Source organism: Ovis aries, chromosome 6 (genome assembly GCF_016772045.2).
Source record: "Ovis aries strain OAR_USU_Benz2616 breed Rambouillet chromosome 6, ARS-UI_Ramb_v3.0, whole genome shotgun sequence".
Classification (NCBI taxonomy): Eukaryota; Metazoa; Chordata; class Mammalia; order Artiodactyla; family Bovidae; genus Ovis; species Ovis aries.
The window spans coordinates 61,955,377-61,981,507 of NC_056059.1; the positions used below are offsets into that span (position 1 = coordinate 61,955,377).

Sequence of the window (26,131 nt, forward strand, 5' to 3'; positions counted from 1 at the left end):
AATACAAAGGATCATAAGAGACTACTATCAGCAATTATATGCCAATAAAATGGACAAATTCTTAGAAAAGTACAACTTTCCAAAACTGAACCAGGAAGAAATAGAAAATCTTAACAGACCCATCACAAGCACGGAAATTGAAACTGTAATCAGAAATCTTCCAGCAAACAAAAGCCCAGGTCCAGACAGCTTCACGGTTGAATTCTACCAAAAATTTAGAGAAGAGCTAACACCGATCCTACTCAAACTCTTCCAGAAAATTGCAGGGGAAGGTAAACTTCCAAACTCATTCTATGAGGCCACCATCACCCTAATACCAAAACCTGACAAAGATGCCACACACAAAAAAAAGACTAATTTTTAATGTCTGGAAATGATATGGATTCAACTGCAAAATGAAGAGTGAGACGATGGTGGCTTAGATCCTCGGCGTTCTGCTCCCTGCATGAACAGATGCTGTAGCCCTCCTCCATTCTTCCTTCAGCACATCATGTCCAAGTCCTCTAAGGTCTGCTTCCTGCTAGCAGAGGGGTGGGGGCGGTGCAGTCAAGTGGGAGCATGTATTCCAGATAGATTAGGCAGATGAGAGTGAAGGAAGAATAAGAGCGAGGAGATAAACACACACAGCTTCCCTTAGAAGACATGGTTCTGGACTCTCAGCACCTACAAATAAACTCACTCGTGCCCTAGTCTGGTCACAGCGGGCCTGGAGATAAGAAATGACCCCTGAGGGGATCACATCTTTAGAAAAGGCCTCCTGAAGCATAAAGAGCAAAAGCATTAAACATGAGTGTACATACATGAAAATAAATTACATGTGGAGACAACATGAAACAAAAGACATGCTACCAACACAAATGCATTTACTACAGGGCTTTATATATTATATTCTTTTTGAGATCCTTCAAATGTTAAGAGGGCATGATACCTAGTAATTTCTTACAACTCTAAATATTCATAAATATTTTTGAAGGGGAAAATATATGTTTCAGTGTGTGCTGTTTCACACACATGTCATTGTGTATGAAAGCTGAAAAGGCTCTCGCAAAGTTATTCAAGTAGAAAAGATAACAATACTGAGTGAGCTTTTAAGAGTTAAGATTTATTTCACTGGTTCTTTTTTAAGATTTAAGGAGGTAAGGGGCATGCAGAAATATTTTTTTGTGAAGTGAAAGCAGCAAGATTTTCAAATGCTCTATCTTTTCTGATGAAAGTGAGATGGCTGTGGTCAAAAGACCCTCTAAACATTTGTTATTAATATTTATATAATGTGTTGCAAGGGCACAGAATTTGTTTTAGGTGTTAATTGTAAATAGTTAAATATCCTTCAAGTCAAAATACTGCTCTTATAAACGCTATGAGGTAATGGCGGAGAATGTGTTTAAAAATCAGAACTCAAATACTTACGGAGCAGGTTTTGTTGCAGTGATTCTGACCGGTACAAGTTCACGTGGTTCTTCTTAAAGACGTTCTTGAGCAGTTGCGCCCTCTCTGTGAGGCTGCAGAGCAGGTGCAAACGTGTGAAATGAATTATCAACTCGGCGGAGACCCCAGCGTGCCCACAAGACCACCAGAGAGAGTCAGACTTAAACAAAAGACTATTTGAGAAATCTGTAGTCTACTGATTCTTTCTTACCCTCTTTTCTCAGACAGCAAATGCGGTTTCAAGTATTTAGACAGATACTTTAGAGGCCATTTTCCCCTACAGCTCAGAAGAGTTCTGTCCCCCATAGTGCAGTCAAAAGATGTCCCCAACCCTAGTTTTTAAGTCAAACAGAGATACAGAACCTGCACAATACAATTAACAAAAAACACAAAATCCACCAGTAGTGATAGTACCTTCTAAAATCTTAGCTGACTTACTACATATAGCAAGTATGGCATTTGAGAATTTTTAAAAAAATGAACCATTACTATACCTTTTTCCTACTTTGCATATATTCTGGTATAAATTAATTTTTTTATACAGAAAAATCCAAAAAATTATGTAAAGAAGAAATTTCATAGACTTTTTAATTAGAAAAATTCCATTACCACTCTAATATGGCATGAAATGTGTTCCTTAATCTCATTTTAAAATAAAAAAAGCATTTTCAGAAAATAATTTACTAGGTAAAGTGACAAGGAAAAACACTTATTTTTCAATAAACATTTAGAATAATCTTTTCTGTAGAAAGGAATCCATGTAATTATGTAACTTCTAAAAGCAGAGTGCAAGAAATACTGCGTCTGTTTTTCTCTCCTGCTCATAGAACAGTGTTTCACACAGTGGGAAGTCAAATATCTGTCAAATAAATAAATTTGAATAATAATTCTGAAATGCACTTTTAAACATCATCAATCCTCCTAGTCATGCCATTTCTCCACTGGTTGATTTATAAAACTTTGCTTTGATATTAAACCACATAACAAGCATGAAGAGCTAATAAGTAATCCACATGTGTTGCAGCAAATGTTTATGTAATTTTGTTTTAATCACTGGAACTGACTCAGTGGACAAATTTCCATCTTTTAGCTTCCCCATTTTAAGCTTTGGTTAAACTGTTGTAAGTTATGTTAGTTCTGTATATTGCCAATTTTTTTTAGACCTTGAAATGGAACAATATTTATCATACACACAAAAATAGGATCATCTGCAAAATGAACTCATCGTAATTACAGAAACATTTAGGCTTTTGCTGAAGTAAAATATTTGGAAATGTTGACATTTGTAGTAATCTTCCACAGATATTTTTTAAAAGTCTAGGGGTGTTAACTGGTACTTATTAGACATACTTTATTGTCATTGGGAATTAAGGCAAGAAAGCTAATTAATCTTAAAACTCTAGCGGTTTTGCAAAAACTTGTAAAACTTGTTTTTGCCAGTGAAATAAACAGATATGGGGAATGAGAAAGAGCCATTTTTACAGACTTTTCTTACTCTACTCTTAAAATTATCTACCATTACAGACCTGGGGACTCAGAGGGACACTAAAACATCTAACTGCTTTGAGGAAGTCAGCAGCTTTAGCAGCAGGTGGTCTGACTTTGTTAGCAGAGCACTGTGGATGGGGTGCTGGGAAGTCTCTGGTGTTTAAAATTGAAATGACTACAGAAGACGAGAGGACAGCAATGTATCATGACGGAGCTTCTTCTTCCTAAAATACGTTTTCCAGGTTTTAGGCTGGACTTCTTAAATGCATGATCCTTTAATATAGAAGTGCCCCTTTCATATTATGGCAACCAAAATATATGAGACAATGTAATTTTGTTTTGTAATGGCCATTTAAGGCTATATTTTCACTCAGCTGTCATGTCACATTAACGTCTAGTGTTTATTTAAAGAAAAAAGTTTCTTTCTGGGGAAAGAAGCACACTATTGTGGAAAGAGCCTGGGCTCTGCTGTCTTTGATTTAATTCTGTTATTTGTTAGCTGGATTGCCTTAGGCAGCCGTTCTCAGACATCTCATGGAGTTTAGGAGGACAGTCCCTAACCTCGGGCTGATGGAGGATTCAGGAAGACGGCACTTAGGAACCACTCAGCCACTTAGAAACGCTAGTTCTTCCCACCCTTACCATCCCCTAGATCCTAAGAAAACAATAACCAACCAACTAGAACAGAGATCATCACAAGACAAATATACTTTGTGAGGATCATTTCTGATGCCTGGGTTTATATTCAACATGGACTCAACAAGAGCAGTCTATTGCTACACATGAGTTTTAATTTATAATGTCCCCCCCCCCAACTCCATTCTTTAGGAAAGCTACTAGATTTTGTTTTTTGCCTTAGCTACATCAAACCTCTTGTTTCTCATTAAGATAAACAACACAGAGAAAAGCTAGGAGAGACCACCATCACTGTCTCCAAGACCAAATTATCTGACATCTATACTTCCCTACTTTAAAATGTTCGGGCTTTGGGCCAAACAGTGGTGATGAACAAATTAATGAGGACTGACCTGAAGATCCTGGGCTAAAATACTATTTAGTAGAGGCTGATGATGTTATACTGGCTACTGTCTATAGATATGTGTAAAAAATTATGACTCTCATTATTCATACTTGGCCTTACCATAAGATGCATTGCTTCACACACACAGGAAAGATGTCCAGTAATAACTGCCTGTCTCCAATGAGCCCAGTGTCCGCAATCCATTACTTTAACATTTTGGGGTTCTCAATTCATATTTTTGTTTTGTTTTAGGAAAGTAATGTTACACACAATTTATGTATGTAATACTCCCAAGTGAGACCTTAGAGACCAATATCCCCCAAATTAATATTTCTGCTATAAAACACAGACATATTTACACTGCAGAAAAATAAACACTATCAATGTTCTTATATTTCAAGAACAAATTGTTTTGAAAATCCAGCAAATTTCACTATAAGCTTGTGGAAAAATTGAATTTCAAAGCTTTTTGGATTTTGGAAATGTAGATGCTTCTGCTCCCTAGTGTTGGAGCATGTCCATAGAAAGTAACAGCAAAGGACAGTTTCATAGCTTATGAGTTAGTTTCTTTACCCAAAATAATCAGCCATGGCTACACAGTGATCTGGAGGAGGAAATGGCAACTCACTCCAGTATTTTCGCCTGGGAAATCCAGGATCTTCTTGACTCAGAGATTGAACCCGGGTCTCCTGCACTGCAGGCAGATTTTTTTTTACCATCTGAGCCACCAGGGAAGTCAGGATGATAATATGATAAATGGCATACTTATTTCTATTAAAAAAAGACTAGTTCTTTTAACCAAGATGTTTTAATTTTTGAAAATGAGTAGAGATGAGAAATGAATTATTGTTAAATGCTAATCTGGATACAGTGCTTACACGTTAGTTTCTCTGACACAGAGAAGCTGTGTGTTTACACCTAGCTTGACTTCACAGTAGTGCTTAGTGAAGATTAAAAAATTGGGGTGATCCACTTATAAGGTCGTTCTTAAGAACTGCATCCTTCTATGACAAAAAAGTAAACAATCATTACACGGGAGCTTGCTAGTTTGGGAAGTGTAACCTAGATAGTTCTATGTTCTCGTGTATCACATTTTCCTTTATCCACAGGTTAGCCCACTACTCAACTATCCTTTCACCTACCCTTCCATTAATGCATTTATTCTTTGGTTCATTCTCCTAACCATTCATTCATCCATTCAGTAAACGTTAACTGAGCGTTACTATGTTCCTGGCTCTGTGGTTGTTGCTGGGTTGCCATGAAGACTGAGACAGAGGCCTCTCCTACAAGGAGCTCCATCTAGTCAGGGACACGAGCAGACACAGGTTGAAGACACACACTCTGGAATACTCTGGTAAATGCAGAAGCAGGAGAACACACCAAATGCAGAGACAGCGGGTGGGAATTGGTTTCATCTGGGGAATGCTGAGGTGATCGCATTTGCACTGGGTTCTGAAGGCCAGGAACTGGATTACCCGTCTGTAAGAGGGTCTCAGCTTCTAGACAAGGGATCAGCACAGGCTGAGGCCAGGAAGCATAAAATAATGTGTGTGTTTCAGCCCTCAAGGAAGCCTGCTGTCACTCGAATACACAGAAATCACCGTTTCTCCCTCTTTGAAAAATGCAGATGGAATCAGCTCATGTTTGAAAATTTGACATGAATCTCATTCTCCAAGGTTCCTAAAACAATTCTGTCAATAAAATCAATCTGACAATTGCTAAGCTGCCTTAGAACGCAGTTTGATGTGAAGGCTTTGCCAACCAGTTGCTACTTTTCCCCTCTCAGAGATCTTCCTCTCTAGCTGCCACTCAGCAGGGAGACGCCATGGCCAGGCTGACCATCACCATCATTTTGCTCAGCGATCAGCAGCAATGGCAACATGGGGTCCATACCAAACTAGGGGTTTTTGACTGGGCTATTCAGCTAACAACTAACTTAGTCCTGAGTCCCCGAAATAAACTGAACCACTGTTTTAGGCAAATGAGCTGAGCAGCAGCAGGAAATTTATCAGATGCATTTTCTATGGAGAAGTTGGTGGTCATTTACATGGAATTCATTTCTTTCTTTTTAGGCTCTCCGATTTATTTAATGTAAGGGACTATACATATCACAGACTCATCGACTCTTTAGGACCCAGAGACCAGAGGTCATCACATCGAACCCTCAGTCTGACTTATGAATTGTTGAAGTCACTGATATACTATAAATGATGAAAAACAGTATTACATGAAGGGGCTTAATGTAAATTTTATTAACATACAAATAGAAATTTATTAAGGGCAGTAACAGTACTATCAGTGGACTTTCCCTAATAATTGTGAATATTTTTATTCATGATTCTGTGAACTATTAATAGAACTCTTTTTTAAAAAAAAATAAATATTTTTATACTGGAGTACAGCTGATTAACAATGCTTTGATAGTTTCAGATGCACAGCAAAGGGACTTGGTCATACATATACATGCACCCATTCTTTCCTAAGAGCTAGAACTCTTGGTATATCCTTTTTATATCTAGAGGGAAAGCGAGAGTAAACATTTACTGAGGGACGGTTTATGAAAAACAGTGGGGTTGGTGTAGAGGTGGAGGTGAAGGGAAGAGATGAGGGGAAAGCGCGGGGAAGAGGAGCTACTCCTGTCATCTGAAGGTAGGTGTCACCAACTCATCATGTGCACAGGGACGCTGACACGGAAGGGTCAGAACTGTCGTGTTACAGGCAGGCTATGTCTGGTGCCACGCCACTACACTCCTGAATAGCAGAGAAAGGAGGCAGCATAGTGCTTGCTTAGGGTTTCTAGACTCAATTGACATGGGCTCAAGGCCCAGGACGGTCACTTCTGACCTGGAGAGCTTGGGTCTCTCTAAGCCCCAGTTTCCTCATCTGGAAAAACCGGGGATGATGGATCTGTCCATGAATGTCATGGCGGTTCAATGCCACAGTAGCTATGAAGTGAGGGGTGCAGTGCCTTGCCCGCGGTGCTCGCCACACAGAGAGATGCCAGCACTGTTAATTTTAGGAGAGAGGCGCAGACTGGTGTATGACATGCCCCTTTGGCCTAATGAGAGCAAGAGCAGGCTGGAAGCCAAGGTCTCAGCCCGAGTCCCCAGTCTGACACTTACTCCATTGTGTCAAACTGAGTAATGACAGTGAATCACGATGAAGGAGACAGAGATCAGGGCAAAATGTTTCCTAGGGTCGAGACAAAACGCTAGCTGACTTTAGTGTGATGAGAGAGAGGGAGAATAAATTCCTGGTGTTTTCATCATAATTGTGGATTATTATAGAGTGCTTTCAAATAATTTTAGTTTCTTTTTTGTAATGCTTTGTAAAGTTTAGTAAATTCAATTAGCTTTCTAACCTTGCTTTTTTTTTTTTTTGGGTTTGGGGGTGGGTGGGTGGTGGTGATGAAGAGGATTTGGAAGACATAACTCACTTCATATATGACCCTCAGCTCAGTTCCCAATAAAGTACTGAACCATGAAGGTAACTGAGGGAGAGTTGACTCTATGTCAGCCTCTGACTTCGATTGTATTCTATTGCATTATGAATACTGCAGTTTCTTTTTCAGTTTAACAATAAACACTATTTGTAGCCACCATTTATTTAGTGCTCATGAAGCCCCAAGCCACTTGCTTTATTGACATTATTTTCAATTCTCATGACTGGCTGTGAGGGAGATACGTAGATGAGGAAATTGCTGGGAAGGATTGGGGGCAGGAGGAGAAGGGGACGACAGAGGATGAGATGGCTGGATGGCATCACGGACTCGATGGATGTGAGTCTGAGTGAATTCCGGGAGTTGGTGATGGACAGGGAGGCCTGGCGTGCTGTGATTCATGGGGTCGCAAAGAGTTGGACACGACTGAGCGACTGAACTGAACTGAACTGAACTGAGCACCAAGCAACCTGGCTGAGGTTGCAGGCAGCTCAGTGAAGAGAGATTTGATTTGAATCTGCATCTCTCTGATTCCAAAATCTGTCAGTGACACTGCCAGCTCCACGTTAACAGATAAATACAAGTTTAACTGCTTATTTCCAACCGCTAGCAAAAGAAAAATGTAAAGCTCACTGAGAAAAGAACATAGTGTGTATTTTACCTTTTTCCAAGCACAACTGCTCCTGGGTCTTGAGATTTTGCCTCCAGCTCCTGAACTTCATCTACTAACGTTTTAAAAGCAGTCCTCTTGATACTGCAAAAACATAAAAGGGAAAGGAAAGAAAAAGTATAGAAGTATTTGTATGAAAATTTAAAACATTATAAAACAAGTTGTTACCATGCTGCTTCCAAGTACAATAATAATCAGAGTACAAGGAATTTTTTCTTAGAATCTAAAAAATTACAGTAATTTTGGGCATTAATATAATTATAGAAACAATAGTCATAAATGGTTTAGGCTGATAGTAATAAATCTTTCATAGTTATTAAACAAGCATCACATTAACTAATGATATCTTTTTTGTGGGAAGAGAGAACATTTTAAAACTTACAGTCCTTGAGAAGGATTAATAAGATTGTGGATTCTTCTAGTCTCTATTTTATATATGTTTAGAATCAGGTAAGCAAAAATTTCCTTTCACAACTATTGTTCACTAAAAATTTATGTGTGTGTGTGTGTGTGTGCGCGCGTGTGTTTGGAGATAACAGAACTTTTTCTTCTACCTTGAAGGGGTTTTTCAGGCTGATTAATAAAAATGTTAATTGAAACTACCTGCTTTACTTCTGCTGGCTCTTTTAAACTAATATAGTTTTCTAGTTCCTCAGTTGGTCCTTTCTCCTTTACTTACATAGAATTAATTAATATTTCTAATTCCTATCTTGTAAGCTCTATATTAGAGTTGATGTTACAACTAGAGAAATCCGAGGATTAATACTCCATCTATGTTGTTATGTACATAACTGAGTATTATACTTACACCTTATACACCACATCAAGGAGCAAGGAGGCCACAGGGATAAATAACAGGCCCGTCCAAAAGACTCCAGAACTGAACAACATGGCTGCCTGAGTATCAGAAACAGTATAACTTTAAAAACCATAAAAATACATCAGTAATTACAAATTAAGTTTTTATATGATTTCAAGTAAAATAATTTTAAGAATCTCATTCTGCAAGAGGGCATAAAATAACTCTGAATTCAAACTTGTGAAATATTTGGAATTAAAAGCCTAAGTTATGAAAACATGCCTTTCTATTTTTCCCTCAGTAGCTAATACAGCAAAGTTTTATCATGAACCAAATCTTTTCATATTTTTGTATGAATTTTTTATTATTGTGACCAAAACATGAAGCAATAAACTTTGACCTTCTTTTATAACTTAGAATATAAAAAATGATCTTTTTGAGCAAACTTCAAACATATACTGGATTAAATTCTCTTACAATACAATACATAAAATCAGTCCTAATTAGAAACTAAATTTACTATTTCTGGAAAATAAAAATTTACTTTTTCTAAAATATTACACTATGCTAAAACATCATCCAGATACATCATGAATACAGTATAAACAAGTTAGGGTATCTATGAAAAATAACAATTTGATATTATATAGGAATAATACTAATTTTTGTTCAAAGATTTACACAACTTGTTTCAGTGTATTCTGAAAAATTATTTTAACACCCTTTCATTTGTATTAAATCCCAAATTGTTATATCAGAGCCTTTGGGGTTGCAAAGAAACTGATTCCATAATAAAAATTAATAAATTGTTAGTTGCTTGTGATTATAATAAAAACCCCTTTATAATGTAATTAGATTACCTAGAGCTTAAAGTGGATAGTGTCATATAAATAAATAAAACCAAAAGTAACATTTTATTTCACTTTGAGTCTATTTGTTTATCAAGAACAAATTTGCAGTACCTATTTAAATCCATAAACGTATTGTTATAACTCCGTTATATAGTAGCCAACTAATGCACACCCATTTATATCCCACTAAGTATCACACAAGAAACTTGTTTTTAAATAGTTGTGGGTCAGGAATTAAAAATGATCTAGAGTTTAATTTATATAGGTGGTTTCACAATTATACATAAACAAACAGTCCTAATCAATCCATCCTTATCAAATATAAAGACTGCTAATTTTAAGTTGTGCTTCAGATTACCTATTCATTTTGACTCTCATTTGGAAACTGGGAGCTGCTATTTAAAATTTTTCTACATTTCTACAGAAGCTTATTGACACCGACTCTTGGTGCAGAATACTTCAGTATCTAGGATAAAAGAGCTCTGAACACATTAAAAATAAGAACATGCTATTACCCCAAATTTCAGAAAATAAACGTCGCCACGTGGATTCAGTGGAACAGCACCCACTTTCGGACACCACCAAGACGAAAGATATTCACATAAAAGTCATTTTATTTTATAAGCAAAACATGATCTTTGACATGCTTGCTGACATCTTCAATAGTGAAAACCAACAATAACTGTGTAATAGGAAATGTCCATCAAGTCAGTGGGTTTTGTTTAGTTGGAAGGAAGCTTTTGAGTTAGGTAATGACTGCAAAATGCCACATTTCTTTTTCCTTTTGCAGGAAAAAGGTAAGATAAGTCTAAGTCATGTAACTGAAAATAACCTCGTTTCTTTGGTTTAATTTTAATCTCTTTTAATTTGGGGGGCAAGAGAAGAGAGGTTTATTCTCGCCTTTGCCACCTTGTATTAAATGTCCCCTGGTGGGGACAGAGGCTGCTAATTCTGACTATTGTGATGTTAACTATGACGGGGAGACTGGCGCCCACTATTCAGTCCACCAGCCTTTGGCTTTGCAAATGCACACCATGAATTGAGGGGAAAAAAGTTTTTCTGCGTCATATCTGAAAGCCTGTCAGATTTTTTTTTTTCTTTTGCAGAGTTAATCCAAACCTAAGAGATTTAAAGCCGACATTCGCATTAAAGACAGAGTCTCTTTGTATTTTTTGGATGAAGAGGGGGGGAAAAATAAAATCCCACAGAGGTATTTCCTTCCTTTCTGTACAAGAAAGCTCTCTCTCACTCTGTAGAGACCATTTTTGTCTCTAACTTTTCACATCTCTCCACTTGCAGGCAGGTCAGCTGGGAAAAGACGCCCGGTCCGCAGACAATGGGGGAACAGGGACAGCCTGTTTGGGGCTGGGCTCAGACTCCCGCCAGGGCAGCTTGCAAGTCACTCTTAATGTGGGAGATTGGGGGGATCACGCCAAGTGGCCCCGCCGCCCCTCTCAAGGCCCTTTGAAACCAAATGGAATCTGCCACAAAAGTGGCTCCCGAGGGACTTGAGAGGATCAGCCCAGGGAGCTGCAAAGCCGGCAAAGCGGAGGGCACAGGCCCTGCTCTGGGAACAAATAACTGCGTGTCTGTAGAGCAATGCTGCCTCGGCATCGGCCTCAGGCTTCAAAAGTGAGCTGTCGCTGCCTGAAGACACAGAGGACCACGGAATTGTTCTGAAATTTCCCTACGAACTTGCGGAGAAAGAACATTTGAGAAAAGCCTAGCTCCTGCGCAGTGAGCGGATGGGAAGGCTTACCTTCTGACCCACAGTGAGGTGACCCCTTGGTACCCATGTTCTCACACAGACAGGAACACTTACTCTTTCACCTGCAGGGTCCTCCAAGTTCAGGCTCGGAAGAGAGAGGATTTTGATGTGCTTACCTGCCTACAAACTTTCAGCAATGCACTTCTTAAGTCTGTCCCCCCCCCCCCCCCCGTTTACCCTATAAATGTCGAATAGGATGCTGATTCTTTCCTAAAGTACAGATGCTATAAGAAGGCCCCTTGGGGAGTGCTAAAACTATATCCGCAGACCCCAACTGGACCAGGGCTGGTGATAAACAGCCCTGGAAGCGGTCCTGGCTCTGTCCCGGCTCTCAGGGCCAGAGGAAGTCACTTCTGGGTCTCTGCTTCCTCAGCTGTAAAGTGGATTATAAGAATTAAACCAATAATGTTTATAAAGTGGCTGCTTTTATTACTAACATTGATTATCAACAAATGTTCTTTTCTTTAATTTTCAAATTCCTCTAAGCTCTCTAGTCTTGTGTTCCTTTTAGTGATCTCTCCCATGAGCTTCAAGGAAGGAAGTTTTTTTTTTTTTTATCACAACATCAGCTTAAATGCAAGTTTATAAATGTCATAGTTTTCATCACATTAACATCTACTCCTCTCCAGACTGAAATTGGCCAAGGAACTGAATCTTAATAAATTGCCATTCATCTCAATTTGCTAATTTAATAAATGGAGATAAATGTTTTTATTTCATAAAAATTATTCAAGATTGTATGGGTACTATATATTAATTTGGAAGGGAAAATTATTCAGAGAATAGTGCTGTAAAACTTGGTTAGTTTTCTGGGAGGGGGAAGGGTATAAGATAAATTAATATATTAATAAATACCAGAGGGGTTAAGAATTAATGTTAACAACAACAAAAAACAAGAAGTGATTACTAAGTGTCTAGATAAAACTTTATAAAAGGATTTTCTAAGCCTTAAAATGGTGAAAAAAACTATAGAAACCACTACAATTTGCAAAGTAATTAGCCTCCAATTAAAATGAATAAATTAAAAAAAAAAGAAACCTATTCAAAAGAAAAAAAAACTATAGAAAGAAATGCTTTAAAGAACTGATTCATGAAAATGTAGAAGCACCACAGGTTCAAAAATAACCAAACTAAAAAATAAACGATACATAAGAACTTGGAAAATGGCTGTCAGAAGTATATGAAATTCTGCATTAATATCTGATATAAAAATAGACCACTTATTTTCATAAGAGTAGCTAAGATCCCAACAGACAGGCAAAGGATCTGAGAAGGTATTCACAAAAGCAGCAGCAAGTAATCAATAACATGGGAAAATGTTGAGCCTCTCTACAGTTGCAAAAACATTACCAAATTAGATCAGATTTGAACAATTCACAATCACACTTGGGGGAGTGGGAAGGCATGGTGAAACAGGTCTGAGTAGTAATTTACACTTCCATTAGCAATGCACTCACTTTGGGAAAGGCAACTGACATGTGTATCAAGAACACAAACATTCATTCCTGTTAATTTGATAATTCAATTTCTGAAACTATGTGTTGAAGTTTGGTACAGTTTTTGGGTAGAGGTTACTATCCCATTAAACTGTTTGTGGTCACTAGTCCTGAAAGCACTTTGTCCAAAAGTTTGTCATGGCTCAAACAAACCACAGCAGCTTCCAGTCCTGGTGAGTCACAGGATAGAGTAGCTTATTTAAGTCTCTGAGAAATCATAATAAAGAACCTACTAAATAGTTTTTTAAACCAAGGTTTCCAAGATGTATTTATTGACCAAGGAACACTTTTCCCCATATATTGCTTACTAATATCCCAAGGAACTAATTTTGGGAATTGCAAATATTCACTGTGAGTTTTTTTAAAAACAGTAGAACACCAGTGAAACTCATAGGAAAAACTACATGGACATTCCACAAGAGGTGGTGACCAAACCCATTCACAAGAAAAAGAAATGCAAGAAGGCAAAGTGGTTGTCTGAGGAGGACTTACAAATAGCTGCAAAAAGAAGTAAAAGCAAAGGAGAAAGGGAAAGATATACCCATCTGAATGCAGAATTCCAGAGAATAGCAAGGAGAAATAAGAAAGCCTTCTCAAGTGAGCAATGCAAAGTAATAGAGGAAAACCAAAGAATGGGAAAGACCAGAGATCTCTTTAAGAAAATTGGAGATACCAAGGGAACACTTCATGCAGAGATAGGCACAATAAAGGACAAAAACGGCAAGGACATAACAGAAGTAGAAGAGCATAAGAGGACTTGGCAAGAATACACAGAAGAGCTGTACAAAAAAAGTCTTAATGACCCAGATAACCAAGCGGTGTCATCACTCAGCTAGAGCCAGACATCCTGGAGTGTGAAGTCAAGTGCATCACTACAAACAAAGCTAGTGAAGGTGATGGAATTCCACCTGAGCTATTTAAAATCCCCAAAGATGATGCTGTTAAAGTGCTGCACTCAATATGCCAGCAAATTTGGAAAAGGAAAAGTCAGCAGTGGCCACAGGACTGGAAAAGGTCAGTTTTCATTCCAATCCCAAAGAAAGGCAATGCCAAAGAACGCTCAAATTACTGTACAGTTGTATTCATTTCACATGATAGCAAAATTATGCCAAAATCCTTCAAGCTAGCTGAGAGCTTCCAGATGTACAAGCTAGATTTAGAAAAGGCAGAGGAACCAGAGATCCAATTGCCAACATTCGCTGGATCATAGATAAAGCAAGGGAATTCCAAAAAAAATCTACCTCTGCTTCACTGACTATACTAAAACCTTTGACTTTATGGATCACAAAAACTGTGGAATATTCTTAAAGAGATGGGAATTCCAGACTACCTTATCTGCCTCCTGAGAAATCCGTAGGCAGGTCAAGACGCAACAGTTAGAACTTGACATGGAACAACAGACTGATTTCCAAATCAGGAAAGGAGTATGTCAAGGCTGTATATTGCCACCCTGCTTATTTAACATTTATGCAGAGTACATCATGCAAAATGCTGGGCTTGATGAAGCACAAGCTGGAATCAAGATTCCTGGGAGAAATATCAACAACCTCATGTATGCAGATGATACCACTTTGATGGCAGAAAGTGAAGAGGAACTAAAAAGCCTCTTGATGAAAGTGAAAGAGGAGAGTGAAAAAGCTGGCTTGAAGCTCAACATTCAAAAAACTAAGATCATGGCATCTGATCCCATCACTTCATGCCAAATAGATGGGAAAAATGTGGAAACAGTGTTGGATTTCATTTTCTTGGGCTCCAAAATCACTGTGGACAGTGACTGCAGCCATGAAACTAAGACACTTATTTCTTGGAAGAAAAGCAATGACAAATCTAGACAGTACTAAAAAGCATAGTCACAGCTACGGTTTTTCCAGTGGTCATGTATGGATGTGAGGGATGGACCATAAAGGCGGCTGAGCACTGAACAATTGATGCTTCTGAACTATGGTGCTGGAGAAGATTCTTGAGAGTCCGTTGGACTGCAAGGAGATCAAACCAGTCAATCCTAAAGGAAATCAACCCTAAAATAGTCATTGGAAAGACTGATGCTGAAGCTGAAGCTCCAATACTTTGGGCACTTCCTGTGAAGAGCTAACTCATTGGAGAAGACCCTGATGCTGGGAAAGCTTGAGGGCAAGAGGAGAAGAGGGTGCCAGAGCATGAGATATTGAGTTGGATGGCATCACTGACTCAATGGATGTGAGTCTGAGCAAACTCAGGGAGATAGTGAAGGACAGGGAAGCCTAGTACATGTGTGACTGAACAACAAGATAATATTGTCCAAGCTATTCACAGAATGTAATTATTAGGAAGCTGACTGTTTGGATGATCCCTGAATAAACAGAAAAGTGGATTATCCTGGCATTCTCTCAGGAGTCTTCTGTTATCACATATATACCCTCCCTGGGAAGGTTGACGGTTTCTATTATCTACAAAGGGATCAGTCATGGTCCTTCCCTGTGGCTCACATCTCTTGCTTCTGCTTCAGACACAGATTATCCAGTTCTGAACTTGAATGTTACATATGGTAGTTTATTCTCTAAGTCGTGTCTGACTCATGAGATCCCATGGGCTGGGGCCCTTCAGGCTCTTCTGTCCATGGGATTTTCCAGGCAAGAATACTGGAGTGGGTTGCCATTTCCTTCTCCAGAGGATCTCCCTGACCCAGGGATTGAACTGTGGTCTCCTGCACTGCAGGCAGACTCTTTACCGACTGCGCTACAAAGGTACTTCAAACTTAATACATCCCCAGCACACACTGTCTACCTCCCAGACCTGCTCTTCCTTTGTGCAATCTCTTCAGAGAACAGCTTCATTGCCACCTACCTGAGACAGACACCTGGACTGTATTCATGAACTGTCTCTTGGTACCACATCCATCATATAGCCTGGTTCTCTTGTGTTCTAGTATCTTTGGACCTGTCTACTTCTTTCTCACCCACTGCCATTATTCTAGTCCAAACTTTGCCTGTCCTTATAGATGCATGGGTGGACTTGTCGACTCCAGTCCTGCTCTGCTTCTAGTCACTCCCCACACTGTAGCCAAAGGGATGCTTCCACAGTGTAAATTAGATTTGAGCAGTTCTTGGATGAAACCCTTTCAGTGGCTTCACACCACCCCCAGGATGGCATACAAAATTCCATAATATGATTCCATGACCTTTCCTATTTGACTTCTGATTACTTCCCCCATATCATCTCTCAAGACAGCCCTCATCTCTAGCTACACCACGTGTTTCAGATCCTGGAAGCTGCCCAAGCTGATTCTCGTCCTGAAGCCCCTGTGTCTATGATTCTTGTTGGCTTTTCAACTTTCACACTGGACGTCACTTCTATCCTTAGATTTGGGTTAGCTGACTCTACTTTGTGCTTCCAATTTGGGTAACTATTCCAAAATGGGTAACTATTATCCATTTTCTAATTACCGACTATGATCCTTGTAAGAAGAGGAATGCATCTTGATGAATTCTTACAATCCAAGTGCTTAACCACCAATCAGGTGTTAATAAATAATTGTTGAATAAGTAAGTTCTTACAACTTAGTGTTTAGAATGATTAAAAGCCAAACAACATCAGAGCTTTGGGACTATATTCCTGAGATGTTGCTTGGTTTTCTTGTTCTGGCATGGAGCTATTCTGGGAGCAATCATAACTAGATATTTATGTAATTTGGGGAGAGGGGAGTAGGGCTTGATCCATCTTTTTTCAGTGGAAGTCCCCTCCCTCCCTGTTGTGCTTTCACACTCTGGCCTCATCAGTGTTTGCTCCTCCTGTCTGTGACTCTCTTCGTCCAGGGAGCCATAGGTCATGCCCACCCTGCTCTGGTCTTTGCTCAGAGGCCATCTTCAGAGCTCTCCCACGGCCACGCCACCTGAAACAGCACCCCACCCTGTCTGCAGGGCTTTCCATCCTCTTTCCTGCACTGGGGTTCTCCATAGCACTCACCATCCGTGTGCTGGAGAATACACACTAAGTTCACTACATACAAACGAGTTCTGTTCTGCGAGCACATTTATAAGCCCAATTTGTTCATAAGTCCAATGAAATTAGCCTAGGTACTCAACTAACACAATCAGCTATATAGTACTGTACTAGGATAGGTTCACAATACTTTGAAAACTCCCAAAGCTTGTATTACATACAGCTTATATATCCTATCATGTGCTTCTTAGGATTTGGTCGAGTGTGGCTTCAGATCCAAGAATTTAAGTGTTTTTTTCTGGCTACAGCTTCTCTGAAACAGTTAGGTAGAACAACTCTTCAGAGATGGTCTGTACTGTGATATGGTTTTGTGAGCCTCAAAGCTCACGACCTCCACTGTTCTCTTTTTCAGAGCCATCTACCCAGTTAATAGATAATTAAACTCCTCTTATCTCCCTGGGTTGGGAAGATCTCCTGGAGAAGGAAATGGCAACTCACTGCATTACTCTTGCCTGGAGAATCCCACGGATGGAGGAGCCTGGTGGGCTACAGTCCATGGGGTCACAAACAGTCAGACACAACTGAGCGACTTCACTTTCACTTTTCCATCTCCTCTTATGTCTCAGTTCACCCTTCCGATCTCCTCTGAAAGCAGTGTCTCCATGAAATCATTTTCATTAAAAGAAAAAGAAGTCAGTACTCAACTTCAGGTTTGCATTTATTGCTTCTTTTCATACAAACTTTCTAGATTTTTCCCACCGGGCTGTGGATCTTCCTTCCCATTGCTCTTAAGTGTTTTGTCTCTGCTGTATGAGTTGAACGTTTCTTTGGAAAAGGTAGGTTTCTGTGGCTGTGTTTCACTTTCAGCCCCATCTCATTTAGCCTACCTGCATGGTTACATTCTCCTTGAGCTCCCTTTCTCAGGGGATGAGAGGAGCTGATTCACTGAACCTGAGATACAGTGATATCCTTTAGAGTCTTGAATGCTAAAGACCACACAGAAGAACTATACAAAAAAGATCTTAATGATCCAGATAACCACAGTGGTGTGATCACTTGCCTAGAGCCAGACATCCTGGAATGCGAAGTCAAGTGGACCTTAGAAAGCATCACTACGAACAATGCTAGTAAAGGTGATGGAATTCCAGTTGAGTTATTTCAAGTCCTAAAAGATTATGCTGTGAAAGTGGTGCACTCCATATGCCAGCAAATTTGGAAAACTCAGCAGTGGCCACAGGATAGGAAAAGGTCAGTTTTCACTCCAGTCCCAAAGAAAGGCAATGCCAAAGAATGTTCAAACTACTGCACAACTGCACTGATCTCATACACTAGCAAAGCAATGCTTAAAATTCTTCAAGCCAGGCTTCAACAGTACGTGAACTGTGAACTTCCAGATGTTCAAGTTGGATTTAGAAAAGGCAGAGGAACCAGAGATCAAACTGCCAACATCTATTGGATCATTGACAAAGCAAGAAGAGTTCCAGTAAAACATCTACTTCTGCTTTATTGACTACACCAAAGCCTTTGACTGTGTGGATCACAACAAACCGTGGAAAATTCTTCAAGAGATGGGAATACCAGACCACCTCACCTGCTTCTGAGAAATCTGTATGCAGGTCAAGAAGTAATAGGGTATGGGGAGGGAGGTGGGAGGGGGGCTCAGGGAACACGTGTACACCCGTGGCGGATTCATGTTGATGTATGGCAAAACCAATACAGTATTGTAGAGTAAAATAAAGTTAAAAAAAAAAAAAGCAATAGTTAGAATTGGACATGGAACAACTGACTGATTTCAAGTCAGGAAAGGAGTATGTCAAGGCTCTATATTGCCACCCTGCTTATTTAACTTTTATGCAGAGTATATCGTGTGCAATGCCGGGCTGGATGAAGCACAGGCTGGAATCAAGATTGCCGAGAGAAATATCAATAACCTCAGATATGCAGATGACACCATCCTCATGACAGAAAGCGAAGAACTTAGGAGCCACTTGATGAAAGTGAAAGAGGAGAGTGAGAAAGTTGGCTTAAAGCTCAACATTCAGAAAACTAAGATCATGGCATCCAGTCCCACCACTTCACTGTAAATAGATGGGGAAACAATGGAAACAGTGACAGACTCTTTTTGACTCCAAAATCACTGCAGATGGTGACTGCAGCCATGAAATTAAAAGACGCTTGCTCCTTGGAAGAAAAGCTAAGACCAACCTAGACAACATATTGAAAAGCAGAGACATTACTTTGCCAACAAAGGTCCATCTAGTCAAGGCTATGGTTTTTCCAGTAGTCATGTATGGATGTGAGAGTTGGACTATAAAGAAAGCTGAGCGCTAAAGGATTGATGCTTTTGAACTGTGGTGTTGGAGAAGACTCTTGAGAGTCCCTTGGACTGCAAGGAGATCTAACCAGTCCATCCTAAAGGAGATCAGTCCTGAATATTCATTGGAAGGACTGATGCTGTAGCTGAAACTCCAGTACTTTGGCCACCTGATGTGAAGATTTGACTCAATTGAGAAGACCTTGATGCTGGAAAAGATTGAAGGCAGGAGGAGAAGGGAATGACAGAGGATGAGATGGTTGGATGGCATCACTGACTCAATGGACATGAGTTTGAGCAAGCTCTGAGAGTTGGTGATGGACAACTCTCAGAGAGCTGGTGAAGCCTGGTGTGCTATAGTCCATGGGGTCATGAAGAATTGGTCACGACTGAGTGACTGAACTGAACATCTATATTTTTAATGTAAAATATAAACAGAATGCTTTTACTGCATCAAAATTGTGCCTTCTCCTGGCAACACTGCCCTTGATGTATGAAAACCTGATATGAGCTCATCAAAATCAAATCTGCTTTCAGGTAATACTGTGTTATTTGAATTTAAACTTGCAAAGGTTTCATATATAGGCCTGGGAAACACCATGGTGTGACAGAGGTCTCCAAGTTGTGGGAGCCTTTCTCTGAAACTTAACCCTTTCTGTCTGAATCTGTTATGGTACCTGGGCACGGGGTTGAACTCAGAGGTATGTAACAAGCATCATTGGGTCAACACTAAATGGTGAATTCATCACTCTGCACTTTAATCAGAGACAAATTTCAAGCTCATGTGGACTTTGGCTTGAAGAGATGAACTTCCAGGGAAGGTTTTCTGCTCATGTTGGGTAGTGAGGCTTGAAACTTCCCTCTGATAAAACCTGAAGGCAGAGGAACACATATGCCAAGTTCTATGCTCTGGTGGTTATCATTGAGATAGGTCTTTGATGTCTTATTTTGGCACAACAGCATTCTTACAAAATTTCAATTATGTGATACATATTCATGCCAAAATACAAAATTTTTAAATCACTCACTAGCTTATTACTAGCATTTATATGCCATGTCCTCTGACCCAATTTGTACTCTATGGCCTCGGGTACTTTCTAGAATACTATGAATTTCATAAAGAAAAACAATCTGCCATGGGTTAAGGGAATGATGTAAATGATAATTGGGTAATTTTCTGTGACCTAGTCTTTGCTAAACTTTTCAGTTCTAGCTCCAACCATCCCCTCCCTTAGCAACTCCAACCTCCCTCTTTGTTTTGGCTGCTGTCTACTTTGAATGGTTTCCTTGTTTGCTCAGGTACTAAAAAATCTGCCTGCAATGCAGGAGACCCAGGTTTGATCCCAGGGTGGGGAAGATCCCCTAGAGATGGGAATGGCAACCTACTCTGGTATTCTTGCCTGGAGAATCCCATAGACAGAGGCGCTTGGTGGACTATAGTCCATGGGGTCACAGAGCTGGACATGACTAACCACACACTACTTTGAAAGTCCTTCTTTCTCTTGCCTTCCTGAACAGTGCGGGGAACAGTAGTTCCAAGAAACTGTTCTAAGCTCTCCAAGCTATAGCGTGCAGAGTGGCCTGTCCTGGGCCAGCCCCTGTGCATCCTGATCTTACATTCTAATGTTCTGTCGACTTGTTGGTTTGCTCACAACTCAGGCTCCATAGAAGGACTCTATTTTGTCAACTTTTGATCCACTGTCACCCAGTGTAGGTCCTGATGCAGAGGCGCTCCATAAATCTCAGTTGCACTGAGCTGAATTGGGCTCTTATGTGGGATGAATTACTTTCTCCATAAAAATAGACAGGGCAGAACACCCAGAAAATAACTAAGGAGAAGGGTTTTCGGATAAACCTCAATATGTTTGCAGTTATTACCAGAAGCTCTTGATTACTCTGAGACAAAGAAAGCCCTTCGCTTGGATTATCCCAAACAAACAAAAATTTTAGAAAATACGCAAATTGTTTCAAGCAAAGAAAATCTGAGAAAACATGTAAATGAGATGCCAGTTCACAGCGTTTCTGTGCTCCTTCCCCCTTGGACATTCCTGGGTGGTGGTGAGGAACTGAAGAAGGCATGATCACCCTGTGGGACTCAATATTCAATCCAGCTAAATAATGCAAGAAACAACCTTTGTATCTCCACTCTCTGCAAACAAATGATTAAAAAAGATTATCAGAGGAATAGGAGGAAGAGCTACTTGGGACCTAGATCAATCAGAAGCTAAGTTTTTTTTTTTTTAAGTAAAAGTTGACTGTGTATCAATGTGCTGTGCTTGTGCTTAGTCGCTCCATTGGGTCTGACTCTGCTACTCATGGACTGTAGTCTCCAGGCCCTCTGTCCATGGGGATTCTCCAGGCAAGAATACTGGAGTGGGTTGCCATGTCCTCTTCCAGGGGATCTTCCCGACCCAGGGATCAAACCCAGGTCTCCTGCATTGTAGGGAGATTCTTTACCATCTGAGCCACTAGGATCAATCAGATCAATCGGAAGCCAACTTTATTTTTTTAAAGTAAAATTTGACTATGTATCAATATATACTGGAAAATGAACATGCAAAAATAGTCTATTTTAAAAGAAATCAAGAGCATTAGAAACTGTACAGCTTTGAAATTTTTCTAGGGGTGTAGTTCCCAGAACAGTAAAAGTAATTAAGAACAGAATTTGTTTTGCTTTATTTTAATCTTCTTCACTGTGCTATTTAAAAAACTTTAAAGTACCAGAAAAATGATGACAAAATTAGTAACAAAATATTCTTCTTGCTATGAGAAATACAACTTAAAAATGTTCTGATGCTACTGGAGAAGTTATATTAAAGATAAGGTACCATATCTCAGTGCTCTATATTTTACCTGCTTAAAAGCCATCTCAAAAAAAAGGTAAAAAAATCAATACCATGAGATAGGCACTATTTTATTCTCATTTTAAAGATGAAAAATAAAGGAAAGTTCAAACAAGCAAAAATAAAAAAACAAAAAACCATCTCATAAAGCATCAATTCTTTGATTACTAGTAACTCAATCTGTGAAACATATATGGCCTATGTTGCAGATGGCAGGAATTTTTCTTTAAAAAATTTATTTTCCTAATTTATTGAGATATAATTGACATATAACCTTATGTAAGTATAAGGAGTGCAATGTGTTGATTTTATACATTTATATATTGCAAAATCACCACCATCTAACTAACATCTCCATTCATCTTCTAATTACCATCTGTTTTAGGAAATTATATTTTAAAAATTCAAAACTTCAAAAAAGATTTAACTATGGCAAGACATAAAGTGACATATGGCTTATGTAGAAAAATTGTTGACTATCATGGCAGAGACTTCTAGTTGCCTCCTAATATGTTTCTGCTCACTTTCTTAGATGCAGCCACTTGAATCTTGAATCATCTTTTCCTCCAGCTCAGACTATATTCCTCTGGCTGTCTTATTGTAGCTAAGTATGACCATGTGACTAGCTTTGGTTAATGAGAGCTAAGTAGAAATACGGTGGGCAACGTCTAGGAAAGAACTTCAAAGAGAAAGGGTTAATTTTTTCATGTTGGCTGGAATGTTGATAAATGGCTAGAGCTTAAGCAGCCATTTTGGACTATGAGGAAGTACACTAAGGTTTACTATGCAGCAAGATAGAAGAAGTCTGGTCTTTGATGACTGTGCAGCTACCACAACAGTCTTGAACTATCTGGCTCCATTGGACTTTTCTTTTTTCATATGAGAGAGAAATGTGTCTATCTTGTTTAATCCAGTTACTTTTTTTAACATCAAAAATATGCCATAAAATAACTTGCTTTGCATGATACACACTAGGGGGGCTAAGTGATAATTTGGAACCAACTAGCTTTTGAACTCATTGACTCATTCTTACCATATCACAGAATGCAAGAGTTGTGTCCAATTATGAGCTTTATTGAAGCAGATGGCACGGTGACATTCATGGTTTCTTTTATGAGCATTTCTGATTGTTCCCTGGCATGCAGCTCAAAAACAAGCTGTACCAGACTCATGAGCTAGAGCGCTAAGCTAGGAGTGGTGATCTACTTTCTGCCCCTTTCACTGGCTCTTTTCATAGTGCTCTTTCCTACTTTTTCAACTCCAGTGACACTGACTTTTCAGTCTTCGAACACATTAGCCTCATTCCTGCCTCAGAGCCTGGGCATGAGTTGTTCCGTTAGCCCTGGAATGCTCTTCTTCACTTGAAGGTATCTCTGGGTCATTTAAACTTCAGCTTAATCGTCCCTTCTTCCAAAAGACCTTCTTGGAGCAGCCATTACAATCCTGTCCCTTATCATATCACCCTGTTTTCTTCCTATCACTTTGTGAAATCATCTTTAATCATTCAACATTTAGCCATTTGTTAACTGACTTAGTGACTTTTCCCTTCTTACTCACTGGTCCTGTCAACCTAAACACTCATGGGAATCTTGCCTAATTAATCCACTATTCAGACACCATGCCTAGAACCAACTACATACTTAATGCATAATTATGGAATGAATGGATGCAAGAATGAAGTGACTCTAGAAAACAAACAGCCAAAGTTCTGCCATACTAAGAGCAGCTTTATTCTGCTTTCCATGCCTTGCTCACTATCATGGCACTTGGGGTGCACTGCCTCATCCCTCACATTTATGACATCCATATCCCATCGTTAAAAACAAAATCCTTAAGGATCTTGACCAATTCTGTTCACCTGCGCATCCTCCACTGCTTAACACAGAGTAACACACGTATCCTAGATGCTGAATACATATGTGCTCCGTATTGTAGGAAAAGGTGCTGTGCCTACAAAAAGCAATGCCAGCTCTCACAGCAACTCTAAAGAGAACTCTATGCCCATGTGTGTGCCCGTGTCCTGATCTGCCGTTAGTCACACTGATGTCTCTGCTTCTCAGCATTTCTTCAAGACTTCTCTTTACAAAATGGGCTTGGAAGTGGCCACGTGGCCAGCTTCTTTAAGATCTGTGACAGTCTGCCTGTCTCATTCACTGTCAGGGCTCTGAGGATGGTGACCAATGGCACGTTTTATTGGATGGGATCCCAACTGTTGGTTGACTGAAGAACATTTGATAGAGTTTAGAGCAGTTGTTCTCCCCAGGCTACTTGGCTAAACCCAGTAATCTCGGATGAAACTCCTTTATATCAAAACACTGCCCCACCCTATCCACCAGGGCAGGTCTTGTGACCTATAAATTATTACATGCTATCTAGGTAATTAAAAGCTGAGAGATGAATAAGGACTATTTGAAACCAGGAAATTCCTCGTATGTAAAGTAACTCACTGTGTTGGTAAAATGGGCAACAGCACAATTTAGGAAAATCTTATCACTAATGTGGTTGATTAATACCTTTCCTACAGGGGTGACAGTAAAGGGTTCAACAAAGATTTTTATTGTTTTTCAGAGAGACTTTACAAACCTCAATCAAGAGATCTGAAATTCTGTAAAACACATGCTCGTTTCTTAACTCCAATTTCCTTCAGTAGTTTTATAGATCCCTCAGGCCAGGGAGAGCAGAACCAGATGGCGCTCGGGAAGACTTTACAGCATGTGTCTGCGCGGCCGCGATGCACTGGAAAGCTCTGCCACTACTAACCTTCTGGTATTCGTCGTGATATGAAATGATCCTTGATGGAACTTGCTTTTTATTTTGTAATCTGGTGTACTAATCAGAGTGCCTAAAACATTTCCTTCTGAAACTTCAAGAAATAGTAACATCACTGAGACAAGTCAGAAAAAGCAGGCCAGCATATGTTTATATAACACAGCACTTCTCCCCAGGGTCTACCTTGCCCCATAAATTGTTGTACTGGTGTGAAAAAATACAAGTCAGGTCTGAAAAAAAAAAAAAGTCCTCCCCTTAAATCACAACCATATTTGTGAGAGGAGGGGAAGACAGTGACATATTTAAAGTCACAGTCAAACTTGTCATGCTATTTTTTTCTTTCTTTTCCTTTTCTAAATAATTTCTTATTGTCTCATTCTCCACCTTTGCAGAATCCACTCTCCCCCTGCTGTGATGTCGTAATTCCTTCTTAATAGCTAAATATTTCAATATTTGTGGTACTGGAATGCTTGTTAATCATTATCATTTGAATCTTATTATGGGCAGAGATGTAGAATTACTGTAGTAGAAACAAAACTATAGGAAGGAATGTTTCCCAAATGGCAACACCCTGCCCACCAACTGAGAAGAGTCCTCTCTGGCCCTGGCTGGAGCGGCTCATGTCTGCCCTGAAGGCTCAGATATCTAGGGGATGGATTTCTGGTAAATTTCAAGCATGTAGAATGTGTTGAAGGAACGATGCCTGATTAGTGATACAGGCAGCTGAGCACAGCTGAAGATGGAAATATTATATGCAGATAATGGATGGCTTAGTTGACCAACCAGATAGAAGTAAGTACTTTGATTGGGGAACTGACATTTAAAGGCATTTATACTAACGGCCAGGAGAAAAATGTAGAGAAGTGAAAAGGCGAGAGAAAAAATGTTAAAGGGACAGAGAACAGTGTGTATAGTGGTAAAGGGGAAAGACTGGCTGCGTTCCAAAGGCAGCTCAGAGATAACTTACAAGCTGTGTGACCTTGAGAAAATTATTTAACCACTCTGTGTCAGTGAAATGTGTGACAGGAACTACCTTATAGTGTCGCGTTAAATATTCTCAGTGTTAAGCGAGTGAAGATATGAAAAGTACTTGTGACAATGACTGACCCTCAGTAAATGAGGTCCTACTATCATCTGAGTGGCAACTGTACATTCTCTGATGATGTGGGTTGATTGGGTTTTCAATTACATATATATTATATATATATATATTTAACGAGTGGGTATTAGACACGCTGATATTGCTAAGAGGACATGAGAAGTTGGGATACAAAGTGAGACAGAGTCTCTATATGTGTGTTGAGGGAGTTAGGAGGTGTTGAGAGGGGAG

The 26,131-nt window shown here is 39.5% G+C and overlaps 1 protein-coding gene across 5 annotated transcripts in view; it reads right to left on the bottom strand.

The window, feature by feature from the left end:
- ATP8A1 (ATPase phospholipid transporting 8A1) overlaps nucleotides 1-26,131 on the bottom strand; it is a 232,344-nt gene that overhangs the window by 5,289 nt on the left and 200,924 nt on the right. For all 5 annotated transcript variants that reach the window (XM_042251351.2, XM_042251349.2, XM_060417595.1 and 2 more), the window contains 3 exons: nucleotides 8,852-8,940; nucleotides 8,035-8,127; nucleotides 1,408-1,499 (listed from right to left, as the gene is read on the bottom strand). In XM_042251351.2, coding sequence (XP_042107285.1) covers nucleotides 1,408-1,499; nucleotides 8,035-8,127; nucleotides 8,852-8,940 — 274 coding nt within the window. The remainder of the gene's footprint in view (nucleotides 1-1,407; nucleotides 1,500-8,034; nucleotides 8,128-8,851; nucleotides 8,941-26,131) is intronic.